The sequence below is a fragment of the Poeciliopsis prolifica genome, unplaced genomic scaffold, assembly GCF_027474105.1.
Source record: "Poeciliopsis prolifica strain line A6 unplaced genomic scaffold, Auburn_PproV2 SCAFFOLD008, whole genome shotgun sequence".
NCBI lineage: Eukaryota > Metazoa > Chordata > Actinopteri > Cyprinodontiformes > Poeciliidae > Poeciliopsis > Poeciliopsis prolifica.
The window spans coordinates 7717663-7735000 of NW_026562383.1; the positions used below are offsets into that span (position 1 = coordinate 7717663).

At 39.0% G+C, this 17338-nt stretch overlaps 1 protein-coding gene across 1 annotated transcript in view; it reads left to right on the forward strand.

Moving 5' to 3' along the window:
• The first annotated feature begins 845 nt into the window (after nucleotides 1-845).
• Nucleotides 846-17338, forward strand: part of map4l (microtubule associated protein 4 like) — a 78697-nt gene continuing 62204 nt past the window's right edge. Inside the window, exons 1-2 of the mRNA XM_055033478.1 lie at nucleotides 846-961; nucleotides 10670-10851. Coding sequence (XP_054889453.1) covers nucleotides 10674-10851 — 178 coding nt within the window. The 5' untranslated portion in view covers nucleotides 846-961; nucleotides 10670-10673. The remainder of the gene's footprint in view (nucleotides 962-10669; nucleotides 10852-17338) is intronic.

Sequence of the window (17338 nt, forward strand, 5' to 3'; positions counted from 1 at the left end):
GCTCACAACTATATAAATGAGCCAATCAGGTTTTTGACTATCTTGTTGGGTGCACAAGTGAATTAAAACTGGCACCTTTTAGGGCATTTGATCATCAGTATGTCTGGGAAAGAAGGATGAAGCATGACAGTGGCTCAGTGATGCTCTGGGTTGCTCGGCTTCCTCTTGACGCTTGCGGTGCAGAATTAAAGTTGGATTCAAATTTCAGGAAATCCTGGGAGAAAACATCATGCTGTCTGTGAGGAAGCTGAACCTTGGACCTTGTTGAACTTTCACACAAGCACACCTTAAGAAAGCTTAGCTTCAGAAGTCTTGGACCATACTAGAACAGCCATCATATTTGCAATATTACTTGCGTTGTATTTAGGCTATTTATTTTTGTTTGTTTCGTTTATTTAGATCACTCAGTTCCTATATTCTAGCAACACACTACAAACGCCTCTGAGTGAAACTCTAAATGTTGGTGAACGCAGATGCTGCAGCCTCTCATTGGTCAGTGAACACGTGGTTCAGGAGGTGTTGATCAGCATTTGTAGATGCAAATCACTGGTAGAATAGATTTCAGCTCAATTATTGGTTCTTGTACAAAAACGGGCATAGTTTACACGCTGGTGATTTTCTGTGTATTATTATTATTATTTTGCTCTTCAATAAGGTCTGCAAATATGAGTCTTCATGCTGGATACTTTCTGTAACTTCATCCATAACGTCGGCTGGTCATGAGTCGTTTCCTCGGAGGTACGTGAACGCATCAGCAGTGTCCGCTGTTTGCAGTCTATCGCTCCATTCTTACTGCTGCCGGCTCCTGATTGGCTGAGCCATTCAGAAAGGGGGCGTGTCTGTGTCCTGGTACCAGACTGCTCTGCCAGCAGCTGAAAGGAAGAGAGATTTCCCATCTCACACACACGCACACACACTTGTCTTTACAACGTAAACACACTGCGAGGGACGAATCCACACGGTGAGTGGCTCATTGTCGCCTATAACTCAGGTTCGAGGTGTGTCATCGCGTGGTTCGCGGTGGCTGCGTGTATTCTCGCGCTGCGCCATTATAATTGAGCGATGGCACTCGAGCCGCGGTTACAGCGTGATTTAGGTCTCGCGATGCAGGGATGCTAATGTGGGCCTCGTATTTCTCTGATGAGGATGCGTGCAGCCTGCTTAGACGTTTGCTGCTGTTTGCTGTTTCTCATCCTAATGTCAGAAGGTAGTGGGCGTGTGAGGAGGAGAGGGATGCGGGGATGGGGGTGGGGGGGCGCCTCATGCAGAGGTCCGTGGATTCGTGGCTCTTTGTTATGGTGGTGATGCCGCAGTCGGGATGGCACAAGACTGCCCCTTGAGAAAAAAAAAAATCCCGACGCTGTAGGAATAATGATGAATTCCCTTTATATCCATTCTTTGGTTCCTAGCAAGCTGATCATGAAAGTGTTGTGACTTTGCTGCTTTTTCTCCTCCCCCCCCCAATTTGCCTCTGCTACTGTAATATTCTTATATGGGACTACAGTAAGAGGCAGATTATAAACTATAGTCATTTGTTTACTGATGCACACACCGAAGTCAAAGGCCTGTTACATAAAGGATTTCCCCCCCCTGATGTTACAGCAGTTGTAAGAACAGCCTGGTTTTCTATAGAGAGTAAGCCGGCCATTATACAGTAATACCCTCATCCCCTCTCTCTGCAAACACACATATAGGCTACAGACAGCTGCATGCACGCAAACACTGTTTTTCTCTGTTTACTGCTCTAATCTTGCTCATATATTTTTTTCTTTCTGAATGTTTTTGTGCTCTGTTCGCTCTGTGGTTGACATATAGTTCATGGCAAAGTAAACCCAATAAATAAATAGCTCGGTTGGGTTCTTTGTCAAATCTGTGACCCAGTTTGTATCTATGCATTGCCATTTCTCCCCCTCGTACTTCCATTTTGTACCTATGCACTCTAACCATGATGAACCATTTTATTTTTCATCATAATTAGGTAGGTTTTTTTTTAACAATTGTGGAGTTTCATATTCATAAAACCATCCAATCTGATGTCATTTAAAATACTATATATCAGAATCGCTATAATCCCATTCATCTTGGCTGTGATCTCTTCTTAAATGTCTCAGATTATGAGCTCAGATCAAACCAAAGTATATGATATACTGGAATAATAAAGCCATGTTCCCTAACATGAAAAGAATATAAAGTTAGTTTACATTTTTGGCATGAATGACTAAAACTGCAAAGGATCAAATTGGGTTTGGTTGTAAAAACATCCACCTGCTACATCATCAACATTTTGCGCTGATACTAACAGGGTAAGCCGAAGGCCAAAGAAAACCAACTACAGGTCACAACGTGAAAACCTGAATTTCTGTGCAACGAGGGTAGGCAAATGTAACTTTGATTTACTGCACTATGGATTAATCAGTGGAAGATAAACGATTTTTAAAAAAATCCTTCATACTATCTACCACATATTGTCTTCTGCTTATTAAAGATTGGACGGCAGATCCAGGAAGGGAAACTCGTCCCTTTTACGCGGCAACACTCTGCTACTCTCCAGCTCATCCTCAGAGATGCAGGGGCATTCCCAGGCCAGAAGGAATATATAGCTGCAGCTCTCCCTAGAAGACACAGGTTCCCACCTTCGTCTCTAAGGTTGAGGCTGGCCGCTCTTCAGATTTCAGCTGTGTCTGGGATCTCCTTCATTCAGACTTGAGCCAGACGAGTGAAATGAGAACTTTGTTTTCTGGGTCAGCTCTTTCTTCACCAGATCACCAGATAAGACGCTGTCCCAGTCTGTTTATTTATCTCCCCTCCATTTAACCACCACTGCTTTAAGTAGAAACTTACCACCTTTATATCGTTGCTGTGATTAAAGCCAGTAAAACTGAGTGACCAGAGTTTTCATGGACTGTGTGGAACATAGAGTAGCAGAGGATGCCCTCTACCCCACATGTTGATGTGTACTGGCATGTAGCAGAAAGACTGTTTGGATATATTCCCAGTTGCAAAACATGGGAACAGCTATGGTATGAAAACTGAAGGCGTGTCGTCCATCACTACAACTGAGGGAATTGTGTTTTCAAAAACAGCAGATAATCCAACTCAGTGAGCTGCTCAAATTGTTGGAGAAATAGATGTCTTAAGAGACATTTGCTGAGGTTGAGGCTGGACACCTTCAATATTTTGTGTAATATTACTGCTTTAGTCAGAAAACAAAAAGACCTTACGCAAATGTTATAGTTGACCTTATTATGAACATAGTAATGGATATTCAATGTACTTTTAGATTAATGTGTTGATATATTGGGTATATGATGTATTTTTTGCTCAGGTTTATAATACTGTAAGGATCTGATAAAGGACCCTTCGTTCATCACAAGTAATCTAGTCAGACAAAACTTATGGTGCATAAAACTGAAAACATTTTATATTTACCAGCCTAATGAGTTTTTCTCTAAGTAATATTTTGTTGTTGCATAGGTTTCAGAAGCAACAGTTCACCTTTCTACATGGTACAGTTACCCATACTGTTAAAATAATAAGAAACTACTTGAAATTATGCCAACATAATAAAATATATCAGACTTATAATTGACTAGCATTACAACAGTAATGCTAAGAAATAAAAAGAAAATTTTGTTTTCAACTTCCAGACTTTAAAGTCATTCAAACTACAACTGACTGTAGACTATGTTGGATGTGTCATGCAAAAACACTGATAAATAATTCCTCATATAAAGGATATATGAGTCAATATATTTGATGTTAATTGGAAGGCCAGCTAAACCAAATACTTCTTTGGTACCTGCACAGCTTTCAGCTGGAACTGGATACTAAAAATATGTTACGTAGAAATGTTTGTATGTTTCATGAGAACAACCTTTTGTGTGGTGTGTTCAGAAGCACTTTACTGAATTAAGGCGATATAAATCTGGGTAAGAAACTGGAAGCGCCCTTACTTGGCTACACTGTTATATAAAAGGGGGTCTAAGCTGGAGTTTGGTTTATCTTCTGTTGTCTTCTGAAAGCCTGACATAAGTAATATCTTCAGAAAAGTCTGCGGTCTGGGCAAGGATTCCAGTCGCATGTTTATTCGTGGTTTTTCTTGTTATCCGACAAGCAGACCATTTGTCATTCTGAGTTATTCATTTTAGGTCTTCCAGTTAGTTTTCTCAATTGATTTGAGTCTGTGGTACTTTCTGTACTAGGCAGTTCTTAAATTTCTTACAATTATGTTCTTTGAATATTGATTTGGATCACTGTCTTCTCCTTTTCACATCAGTGTCCCACAGTGAGACCCTGAACACATCCAGTGAAAAACAGAGGGAATTTAAACAGTGAGGCTTACTGACTCAACATCCAGCAGATCAAGTCTATTTGTTTCCATGGTTGTTTCCCTTCAGCTGCCTTGACAAGGAATCACAACTGATCTTTAGGGTTCTTCCTGGTGATAATGGTAGAATGGTACCAATTGATCCATTACCAATAACTGCATCATCAAAGTAGGCGATCATTTAGCTTGATCCTGGAGCGGGCGGACAAATGTGTCAGGTGTGACGTGTGAAAAAATGGCCACCAGCAAGAATGAAAGAAAATATGTACAAGACAGTAGTGAGACCAGCAATGTTGACTGGTTTTTTGTCAAAGGATGAAAGACAGGAGGCAGAACTAGAGGCTGCAGAGCCCAAGATGTTGAGGTTTTCTTTGGGAGTGACGAGGAGGGCTAGGATGAGGAGTTAATCACAGGGACGGTTCAAAGGAGCTTTATGGATGTGAAGAAAGAAGACATGTTAGTTGGCGTGAGGGTGGAGGATGTTGCTAAATGGAGACAGGTGATTCGCTGTGGTTACCCCTGAGGGGAAAAGCTGAAAGAGGAGAAGAGGAAGAGGAGGAGAAGGTGAACCAAAACTATCTATTACCCTTGTACTCTGTTACTAATTGAGCTCTTCTTTTGTTGGGTGATAGAATTTTAGAATGTCATCTTCTTCTGTCTTCATCATGTCTTTTAGAGTTGCTAATGTATTGTAGATTGTGGATTAACAATGATGCATGTGCTGCAGTTACTCAGAAATCCATAGTGAATAAATTATTTACACTTTAATTTCTCGCTTTCTACAAGTTTTAGATTTTACTCCAACATCTGCATGCTATAATGCTTATGTCCCTTTGTGTTACTGCTACGACCACTGAGGGGACTTTTCAGATTTGTGTCATCACCTATGCAGATTCGTCATTCAGATGTTTTTCTGATCTTTGCGTCTTAATCCTTTGACTGAACTTACTGAATCTTACCTGCTTCACTTGTCCTACCAATCACTTCCAGCAGTTAGAAGCAGGTCAGTTTCATTACATCATTATCCTTATGCTATCTACCCTAGCTTTTTTCATCTCCTCTGTTGTGCTGTCTGCTTTAATCTATTATACTTGGCCTTCCCGTCTCATTTCTGTAACAGTAACTTTTTTTGTGTGCCAATTAATTATTTTTTTTATTCCAGCAAGTAGCTGTACTTAATTCTATTATTTCTCGCTACATTGCTTTGTGTGTTTGTGTTTGTGTTTACAGTTCAGGTAATTCTACAATTTGAAACAGATCCATCGGTGGTGTTTCATACTTGAATAAGTAACTGGTTGTGACTCAGCCATTTGTTTTTTTTGTTTTTTTTTGAACATCAAATGCACAGCAGTAACTGTGCACGTTTGAGAGTGAACGTGACCTTGCTGTAAATTAGAAGTAGGCTAAATTGACCAAACAGAAACTGTGGTGGAAACATCAAAGGTCATGCTCTCCTGCTGACTGCAAGGCTAAGATTGCTATTAGAGCTGACATCAGACAACGCAGCAGAATGAAGGATGGGTCAGCACAAAATGTCCCTCCATCAAATCCACTAATGCATTAAAACAAGTTCCCTCTGTGCAGGACACAAGCAGGAGGTCTTCATTCAGCGTTGAAACCTTTTCTGTTATCAGAAGGAATCTTCTATGTGGAAACTTTAGGGTTATTCTAAAACAAGGGATTTCACTGTGTTTGACTAGTAGGAAAATGCTATTTTAATTATTGTAGATTAGCTCTAGTTAAATTAAAATTGATTATGTTGTTTCTACAGTCACTCGCTGCTCTTACAAAGAATGTAGTTTCTTTTGAGAGAGTTCTCATCTGACATATTTACCAGTTTTTATGTATATTCTTTCCAAGGGGTCTGCTTTTAAATAGTTAGATACGATTTGGACAACATCAAACATCACAAGCAGTTCCCTCCCGCCTCCTCATGAATTTTCTCCTCACTGGGAATCTGGATCCCGAATGGCTTAACTGTGATGCCAATTTCACCATCAACAGCGACATGTCAGACCCAGAATCTCACACAGTACGCACAGGCTACGTTAAAATAATCTATTATGGAGACGTTTCTTTTGTTTTCAAGTTTTCACCTCCCTGTGACATTGTTTTATCTTAATGTGCAGTTTTGACTCTTTGGATCACTTTGCAAACACGCACACACACACACACACGGACACAAAAAATAGCCTCATTCAACAGATTTGTGGAGTTAGTAATTGGGTTGGTTGATGTGCTGACTGTCTGCACCTTTCTTTTCAATACTGATGTCCTCGATGTGCATTTATATGTATGTGTAATTGGTGTGTTGACACAGTGTGTTGTCAGCAGTAATCTAAACTGCTGCTAATCAGACAGTGTGCATGGATGTGTGTGTGTGTGTGTGTGTCGGAGTCTGTGCCCATCAAGAGGGAAACACACAGGAGCTGCTGAGTCACCAGAGGGACTGACTGGGCAGTCATTGCAGAATTTTGTTAACTGGTTAGACTCTGAACTCACTCACTCATTTATAAATGAGGTGGTTTCTTTTAATATTTCCCTTCCTTTATTTATTTTAGACACTGTTTTACTATTTTGCTACTTTCATCAAATAGCCTTTCAGTAACAATAACATTAAATCAGAAATAAAGGCTGAATTAGAAATGTTAACGTTAGCAATTCAACTCCACCACCCGTTTGATTTATTGATGATAGTTATTTGTCTGACAGATTCACTGGCTGTCAACCAAAAGGAGAAGTTTGAATTTTGAAAAAAAATTCTTCAGTGTATCTCAATAAATTACAGCATTCAGACAGTTTGAAAATAACCATTCAGCAGGTAGTAAACACTTTCCATTAAACCCACATTTCTGTTTTAACTAATCTAAGAAATTAAATGTTTGATTGACTGTAGGCTGAAAATAACCATTAATAATCTATCTCTTGAGATAAATCTAATCACATATATTCTGTCACTGCAAAAATTTTAAATTTGCAGTTTCAGTATTCTGTGTTATCTTATTACACATTTTATTAATTTGTCGTACTAAAACGTACTACTCTGATATGTTTCTCTATACATTCCATCACCTTTACTTTTTGTACTGTTTTTCTGCTTCTGTTCCTCTTCAAGTTGGTAGACGTTTCTTCAGGAGTCAGAAAAGCAAATGGAGGGGACAACCCAGATCACACTGCAGCAAAAATATGTTCTGTTTGTCGAGACAGAAAATTAGTTCCTCTCTGTCAAGACATTATGATAATGAAGAGAAACACATTTGATTCACAGAAAATAGTGCTCACACAACCTAAGAAGCTTTCAGCACATGTTGCAATATTGAAGCAAAAATTATAAATACAGAATCTATCTAGACAGAAGTTGTCAAAATAGTTGTGTTCACTGCTTGGTGGCAGAAACATGTAATCTAAACCCTTTTGTGCTCTATGAATGGAGATGATGCTCAGCGGCATTTTTAGCCGTCAACAATCATCCTGATTTTAGGAACAGTTAGTTCCCCAGGGCCATTGACCTCTCCATTCATTGCTGTTACATCATTAGTGCAGCTTTTGGTATTGTAGGCCCACTGTGAATTATCACTGAGCTGGACTGCCCCGTAACTCTGCTGTTTCTCACTGAGTGAGGAGCTAAAATTGTTGATTATGTTTGTTTGACCAGATAATAGTTTCTTAAATTTAATAAACGCAACAGATGACCTTGTTGAAAGTTATATTTTTGATAATGAAGTGTGGTGAATGTCCTCTTATTTTTCCATCTCTTTGTGTGCATAGTTAGAAAATTGTATGCCCTGGATTTCTACATTGTCTGGAAAAGTATGAGAAAAGCAAAAATACTGAATGCAGTATCAACTATCTGTTTTAATCAAGAGTAGTCAATAAGTTATGCAAGTTACAAAATGTTGTTCATTACATTTGTCACGCCCAAATGTTAGCTTTCTTTTAAGTTAACATTTGAAAAAAAGGGGCTTGTTTTTACCGGGCTACTCAATATGTGCTATGCCTGAATAAGCTTCAAACTTGGCTTCTCATCAAGTGTAGTGACTATTTGCTAAAACAAAAGGAGTGACCTTTGGCAGACCTAGCCAGAGCTCTCTGGAAGGACTAAATGTAAATCCCTCTGGGATGCTTTGGGATCCCCCGGAATGGGTTTGAGGGTGTCAATGATAACCTGATCTCAATAATCAATCACTATCTCTGGCACCTTGCTGGTGCCAGAGATAGTCACCAACCCCCAGTGAGGCAGCATGAGGATAAGCATGAATAGATGATAGAATTATATAATTTTACAATATCACTAGCCTGTCAAGCCAGACTTTGATTCATTATTTTACCACTGATGTCTGATCTTAATAAACTTGGGTTCTGAGTGGTCCGAAGTACTTGGTGGTGATAAAAAGCCAAACTATGTTTGAGGAAAAGATCAAATCCAACTCTCAGGCCACTGAATATGGCGTCTTATGAAACCCCGGCACTGAAGCGATAAATAATGCAGCAAAGAGAGCAACAGAGGTCAGGAGGCACCATTTAGGATTGGCTCATTTTTATATTGGACCAGCACTGAGTAAATCCTGTCTGTGTGATGAATGCATGGGAAGCAGGGGACTCTAAAACTGTGAAGGATTAGGGGATAGATTATATTCTCATTGATGAGAATTGTCGTGGAAAAATGTCTTTGTGTTTGAGACCCAGTGAATGACACGGGGAAAACACTGGCGTTGACAAAACTGATGGAAGACAGCAGGATTAAAGAGGCTCAAATTGAAAGTGAGAGCAGAAGTTGCGTGAGGTGTCCGCTGTGCATACCCCTATCTGTGAAACAATGGCCCACAGTCCTTCCTGAGGCCTGCTAACAGTCTACTGTATGTGTTCATGCTGGCTGCTGGCCATGTGGTGTGTGTGTTACATTTGCAAGACAATGACAGCTTGTTTGCCTGCAGTGCAGATGGAGGGGTAAACAGAAGCAGAGAACAGAAAAGAAAAGAAACGGGGTTCTTGCAGTTAAGGTGTCAGGATGCAGGGTTCATGGTATGGATGCTGATTAAAGGTATACTGAACTCTCCATGAAAGTTTTCTTGATCGCCTTCATGCAGCCTTCAACTCAGAGTCAACACACAGTTAAAACCCAGGACTATGCAGTGGCACGCATACCTCAAAGTTGTACATTTTGTTTAGAAAAGGCTTTAAGTGTTCCAAAACTCTAAAAATATGAAACGAAAGGAAATTTTCAATTCAAACACAAAGTGCACGCACCAAAGTGTATAAACTCCTCCAATCAGTCAGAGAGCGAAACACACCATTTGCTTGTCATTGTCGCCTGCTATACTTTCATGCCTATGCCATTTATCTAGGCTGTGTCAGACTTTGCTTCTTGCAAAAAAGTGGATCCAGAATCAGAATGCTTTGATGCAATTTTTACTGATTCCACATCTGATCCCATGGTGATTTCTGTTTGGTTACTGTGGTTAAAACAATGGCTCTTGGACTGGTTGAAGGACATTTGTGTTCATTGTTTTGGCAAAAGGGTGCGGAAAATGTGTCGATCCAATGAGAAAGAGTTCACATGTTTGCTAGAAGTTTCTTCTGCTCTCCTGAGATAGTGATGATAAAAACTGAATGGATCCCCGTTTCTTTAAGCAGCTCAAAGCAATCAAATATAAAGCCTTTATCAAGCAAGTGGTACAAGCTTTAGCCTCTTCATTGTTGCTAAACCCTAGTTTTACTTTCCCAGACCTGTGTGTCATGCTAAACATGGATTACATGTGTGCATAAAGCATAAACGCGACAACAAAACACAAACAGTAAACATCAAATTGTATCAGACTTTAGTTTTTAGTCAAATAGTACAACTTACAGAAAATTTCTTGAAACTGATTAAGGAGATTCTATAGCTGCTGTAGCACCACCAACATGTAATATGCCATTGTTTTTGTATGACGCGTGATGCAAGTGACTCATTCGGGGTCAAAGGTCAAGTTAGAGATTGGGGTTGTTATGGAGGTGTCACGCTGTTGGAGGGAGTGGTGCACTTCACAAAATATCATCATGGAGAAGGAAGATTATGTGTAAAGATTGGCAGCAACATCTCAAGACATCAGCCAGGGAGATTATTTTTTGTCCTTACACAAGCCAAAATAAGTTTTTGTTTGACTCTATTTATTAAGAAAAACTAAACGTCCACGTTGCCTGAACACTGTGTGAACTGCGGTCACTTTGAATTAAAGGGAAATTCATTGGAATGAAGCAGTCACACGTAAATGGTAGCAGAAAGGAGACATGGAAGTAGCACAACACAAAGATAGATAAAGGTGATCATTTTCAAATTTCTGTTTTCTCCCCCTGCTTCAGGAGTATGGATCTGAGTCTGCGAGATGCTCTGGGTGGAGGCGGAGGTGGGGCTCCAGCCGAGCCCTTGCTAAAGAGAGACTTTGTGGCTTCGCTGGAGAAGGAGAGCTACGACGACAAGGTGGGAGAGACCGTTTCCAAGACCGACTACAGACCCTTGGTGGATGGAAAGGACACCAAGAGTGGTAAGTTGCCTTTAGTGTGCATGAAGAGCTGTGAGAATGAGCTGTGATCCTGTGCCCTCTGTGAAGCTTCACTTTGAATGAACAAACTGAGAATGAGGTGGCTTATAGGCTTTTAGGAAAGTCAGCTGTCCAGTTATTTTTGCATCACTCTGTTTTCCTTTTTTCAAACACTGGCTTCAGGCTTGACTGTGATTTCCTGCAAACAAGATTCAACTTTGGTTCTACACCATGTAATTCAAATAAGTTTTTAAAACGACACAACTGAATAGATGTTAAGGCTCGTAGAAGTATAATTTTTTACATTTTTCCCTTGTTTTTAGTGGAATAAAATATAAAACACAGACATAAAGTGATACACCATCCACAAGTAGTTTTCAATAGAAAATATAAATAGTATACATGCCCCTTTACTGTGAGGTCACAAAATAAAATGCAGTACAATCAATTGACTTAAGAAGTGATTACATACTAGATATAGTCTACTTGAGAGTCATTATATTTAAACCCAGAATAAGTTCAGTTGTTCTGTCAAAACCTCAAAGGTCAGTCGATAAACAGCATCATGAAAACCAAGGAACTGGACCGACCCGGCTGAAAAAAGCTGTTTAAAATAGAGGCACTTCAAGGTCAATTTTTTAAATCACAACTAATAAGTTACTTTAAAATGTTTCCTTTATAATGATGGGTCACTCAAAACTCCTGCTCCTTCTGAAACTAGACAGATTTAGTGAAGTGAAGTTGAGTGCAAACAGTGGCGTGACACTTGTAGAGAGATTTGTTGACACAGTGGAGACGTCGTACACGCTCGGTGTCGCCGTGAACGATGAAAAAGGTCCAGCGCAACAAAAGAACTGAGCTCAGATGTTTAGATCGAAGTGATATTGGAGTAAAGAGCCGGGTGGAGAGATGGAAAACACGTAAATAGCGTGAACTGTAAAGCCATGTTGCAACAGATGAGGATCATCACGGCTCTTACAGGGGAAGTTGTTCAAACATCAACAGGAGGAGGGTCCTGATAGATTTTTGTTTGTATTCTGATGATTTCACATGGAGGGATTCCTCTCTGGTGGTTTCCACCTGTCATGTACTGGGTAATTCCAGCCTTTTATTCATTGTGTAGCTTTCAGTGGTATGCTCTACTTATCAAATTTAAAGATATTATAGTTGAGCCTTTTCTTGTTTTGCTGGGAAATATCTAGTCCGTTTTTTTATTACAAAATAAAATTATTTTGGTTTCTTGGTTTCTTGGCTGTTTCGGCGGTAACAGCAATCTAAATGCAGACTTTTTCTTAATATTAGCAGTTCTTTTTGCGAGAATATCGAGCCAATTTAAAACATTTTAAACTACATAAAAAAGTCATTAAATATTATCATAAAATGTGTGTTGTCTCAAATTGAATGCAACACTCTACTGTTGTTTTTGTCATCACATTATGAATCTAACTATTGATACGACCGGTTTGAAGCACTGTGCTGCTTTAATCTCCATTTCATTATTTATAGAGAAGTCTCTTGAAGTATTTTTGTCATGTGATTGTGAGCATGTCATCATCTTATTTTATTAAAAATGATCAGATTACATGGATGGACATGACTTGACCTCTGCTTATCACGTAGTCCATTACATTCATGTTGTCTAACTTTATATAATCAAAGGATTACATGAAGAAAACAAACAGTGATAGATGATTGATAAAAGGAGGAACATCCCCTGACATACCAAGGCACAGCTGGCATGACAGTGAACAACACACATTGTCAGCCCCAGGAGCTGGTTTTTGGAAAGCAGGCTGTTTTTGGACTACTGATAAAGATTTATAGCCTTATTTAAAGTCCTTCTTAGTAAAGAACATGTATGTCTCCTATTGCATAAACTGCGATGACCTTCATTGAATGCGTCATCTTTGAATCTTAAAATAAATCCAAAATAAACACACAGCAGTCCAACACACACCTGATGTGTCATATAGGCTTTACTACAATAAATTCTTGAAATAATTAGATAGTTTACCTTTAGTTGTAGAATAAGTCTATAGTGGCATATTTTATGCATAAAACTTAAAAATAAAATAATTTGTTACATTCAGATAATGTAACAAATTATTGGTTGACGATGAGTTTCTACCATCACAAATGTCAAGCTGGAGTTTGCTAAACTCTGGAGGTAGTTTAACTTTGTATGTGAGCTTTGATTGGATGAGATTTATCAATCATTTCAGCCACAAACATGTGGCATGAAACAAAAAATGACGGTGGAAAAGCACTTCATGACCATCACTGTTAAATATGGTGAAAAGTCTGCTACGCTTCTTGCTCAGTTTCTCTTCCATAGTATCTGGACAATGCAAATAAGAATTTGTTGGATTTGTCTAAAACCTGAAACGTTGACGATGGGTTTCTAAATATTTTGTCCGTTTATTTCAAAAGCATTTCAAGTCCTATGTGAAAGCAAAAGCATCATGGGTGCATTTTAAAAACATGTGCATTTTAAAAACATGTACATGTATTCGACTACGCAGATATCCCAGCTGACTTGCCAGCTAATATCAGCTTCTTGAATTTGTATTTCTCTGTTTGGAGCAGAACAATAAAATGTATTGTATTCAGTGGGATAAGTGGATAATCAAAATAACTGTAAATACATGTGATAATTTTTATAATCAAAATGTTATGACACCCTGCGAATCCTTTTCCAGTGACTGTCGGGTTCCAACTGTTGTGTCATTTGTGATAAATACAGTTTTTTTTGTTTTGTTTTTTTTAACAGCGGCTCTTTCACCCCACAGACTAAATGAACTCTAGTTTAGAGGTTGATTTTTTTCTTCTGTCTGCGATTATGCTTCTGCAATAAAAGATGGGTGATGAATTCGTTTTACACATTTTTACCAGGAGCCAACAGATATGTCTCCATCTGTAAGTGTTATTGCAAAAAAAAAGAAAAATTAGACTTCTTTTCTCATGTGGATGCTGTGTACATTTTAGTCCTTTTTTCTGCTTGAGTACCTTCCAAAGTTAGATTTCTGACCTTGACATTAGAATCATATGTTTTTTTTTTAATGTTTTTTTGTTTTTGTTTTTGTTTTTTTTGCAGCAGTTAACCTGCAAGTAAAGTTTCAGCTGTCTGGGTTTGTTTCTGTCAGGCTGGGTCAGACTCGCTTTTGCTGAGGCACGATGACACGCTGCTGCTTTACATGAATGTGTTCGTGTTGCTTTTGCAGCGTGTACATGCAGCACAGGTACAGGAGGACCTCACTGCGTTGACAGGTCGAGCTCTGGTGTGCATGTTTTATGACACACTGCATCAGCATGTGACTGCAGCACCGTGTGCAGCATCAGTACCAGCAGCGGTTCGGGTGAGGTCATGCAAATAAACACACACCTCGGCTGTCGCTGTAATTAGAGTGTGTGTTTGCTGAGTTAAGCATATATAGTGAAGTAAAGATAATGTAAGTGAAGGTTTTTTTTTAGCACCTCTGTAGCAGACAGGATTGCTGACGGATGTGACATTTAAGTCAGTGGGACAAGGAGCGACTTTTCATCTGTTAGCCCAAATGGCTTTTGGTCTCAGCATTGTGTCTCAGGCATAACCTACATTATCTGTGAAAGAGAGAACCACATATATATGGTAGGGAACAGGCACAAGTTTTGATTTTCTAATTTAAATATGATGTAAATGTTCAGATATGGACTGTATAAAAAGTCAATAGAGCCAGAAACATCTGGGCATTTCTAGACATGTTGCTGCTCTGAATCTCAAACCACAAAAAGTAAAAAGAAAATCAAAAACAGCTGGACTAAAAATAATGGGGAAAAGCTGTGCATTACTGCAATCTTTATCAATCTCAGTGGACTGTATTTTACTTGGCCCTGTCTGGAAGTTAACTACTTAGTCCCCTGCTACTCTCTGCAGCTGTTAATGTGTTAAGATGAAAATTGTAGTGCCATGCAATCACAAAGAAGTCTGTTCTTGATAGCTCAGAGGGGAAGTGGTGCTCTCTGAGGTCTTAGTACTTCCTCAGTCTGGCGGTCACAGTAACTGGGTTGGCTTGATTAATTCAAAGGCCATGGGACTGCGCAGCAATTACAGAGCATCTGGAATGGGCTGTCAAGAAACTGTCTACACCCAGACAAGCATTAATTCATCTCAAGATCCATTTGTGTTGTGTTTCTACTGTGATGTCCTCCCATTTCTCTTCATATTGAAGGTGATCTCCCTCCATGTATCCTATCAAACAATAACAACCTAAAACACATTTTTATTATTAGTCTTGACTCTGAACTCATCTGTATTAACAGCTGAGCATCAAATGATGAAAACCTTCAAGGTTTTTACTTTGGATTATTACATTATTACCTTTGCTCTCAGAAACAAGATCATTTCACAAAAACTGCCTGGGTGAAAGTTATTAGCCTTTCTGATGCTGTTAGTCATGTTTATATCCTTTTATCCTGCAGGTATTTGCTGTAGCTTTTAACAAGCTTCTGACAGCTCAGTCTTCTTTAAGAAATAGTTTAGCAATTTCAGATTAGATGGCCTTCTGGCTCGGAGCTTTGTCTTCAGTTCCTGCCACAGATTTTCAGTGTAGCTGAAGTCAGGACTTTGTGCAGGTTAGTCAATAGTTTTCACTCTGGGCTTCTGTGGGAAAGTCTTCATCAATGTGCTTTGGATTGTTATCATACTTGAAGAAAAAGCTACAACTCAGACCCAGTTCTGCTACTGACTGCTTCAGGTTTTCTTTCAAAGTCATCAGTCCGTCTTGAAGGAGTCTTTTCTTCAGAAGAGTTGTTTATGTCTGAAGCTTTGCAGTCCAGTCCAGTGCCTGTGCCAGCTTGTCCCGTGTTTCTCTCCGGTTACATTTCCTAATGACACATCTGACTCCTGTTTGTGAGACAGAAAATGCTGTGACAACTTTGTTTATTCTTCTCCCGCTTCATGACGAAGTGACATATTTTCAGTGTCGTCAAATATAGTTTGAAGTCGGCTAACAACAGCTTTACAAAACCAGAGATAGGACATCAAGTTCTTTGAGTTTTTCTAGTGTGCATCATACTAACTTTGTAGCTTTGTTTTTTTGCCTCAATTAATAAAAAGCATCAATTTGTAATGGCATCAATTCAAGTAGCTGTTTCTTCAAGGCACAGAAGCTTTCATATCTCAATCTTCTATCAGTTAATTATAATAGTTAATAGTTAATAATAGTTAATAGTTAGTTCTAATAGATGCAAATAATTTCTGTAGCTCTTAAAAATGTCCTGCTGCTCTAAAGACACAACGATTTTCACAGATACAGTATTGCTAACAGGCTCAGAGCTCCTAAAAAAATCAAAAACAGATGTTTTTGTTTGTTTGTTTGCATACAGTTGCTTGTGTAGTATAGTCTTAAGCCAAGTCTGTTACCTCACAACTTCCAGAAAACCTCATCCTTTAATAAGTTGTTTGCTGTTTATATGTCTGCCCACAGTGTCCAGACCTATAAAACTGAACCCAGTTTTAGATTTACAGTTGTTGGATTCGCAGGATTTTCCTGCTCCTCCTCTTTAACCCCAGTCCTTCTCATTACTGTCTGCCTCCTGCCAACCTGGATGCTGTCTGTATCCTTGCACTCTGACCCCACAGAGATGGATCTCGCAGACAATATTTGTGTTTGTGATCTGCAATAAACTGGGGGCACAGATTGTGGCAGTAACAGAGGCAGAGACGGTATGATAGCAGAGGAGCAATTTAATAGGATTTACTCTAGACTTTAAAGCTAAAATGTCAACATTTCCAAACTTATTTTGTAATAGAACCAGCCCAATCATCATAATGGTTTTGTGGTATGTTGTATTGCTAGCATACATGGACAGCTCTCCTTTCTACTGTACAATATGTTAAACTAAACACAAAAGCAAATATGAGAATATTCTCTGTTGCAAACATACTAGTTAAAACTGGACTAAACCTTAATCTGTTTATTATATTTACAATTTTATTCAATAGATGTTATTGCCTCCTAGATAAAAAGCAAACAGGAAATGTAATAGCAGCCTGAATATTCTCCTAAGCGTGTCAACAATAAATCACTCACCATGACCTTGTGGGAGAATCATGACTTGTATGTGAATGCAGTGTCAGCTGCTCTCTTGTCCTCTGGACATATAAGTTCATATCCCAAAATACAATTTATCAATTCAAATGGAGCAACGTGGACAACATTTGAATACTGTGCTCTGAAGTCTTGAAAAAAATGCTGCTTTACTCTGCAGCTTCACTCAGTTAACTCAAGAACTCCTGAGTTAACCCAAGTTGAGATCAAATAAGACTCTAAAAGATAGATACATAAGAATGGCTTGTACGTGCTAATGCTACACTGTAGCATGTAATAAACGACTGACTGGTCAACTTCTCATCCTAGATTTTTGCAACAAGACCTGCAAGAATTATGTAGTAATTATTCTCAAAATGTAGAAACTTGAGGATCCTAAATGATCTTCTGTCCTTACTGTT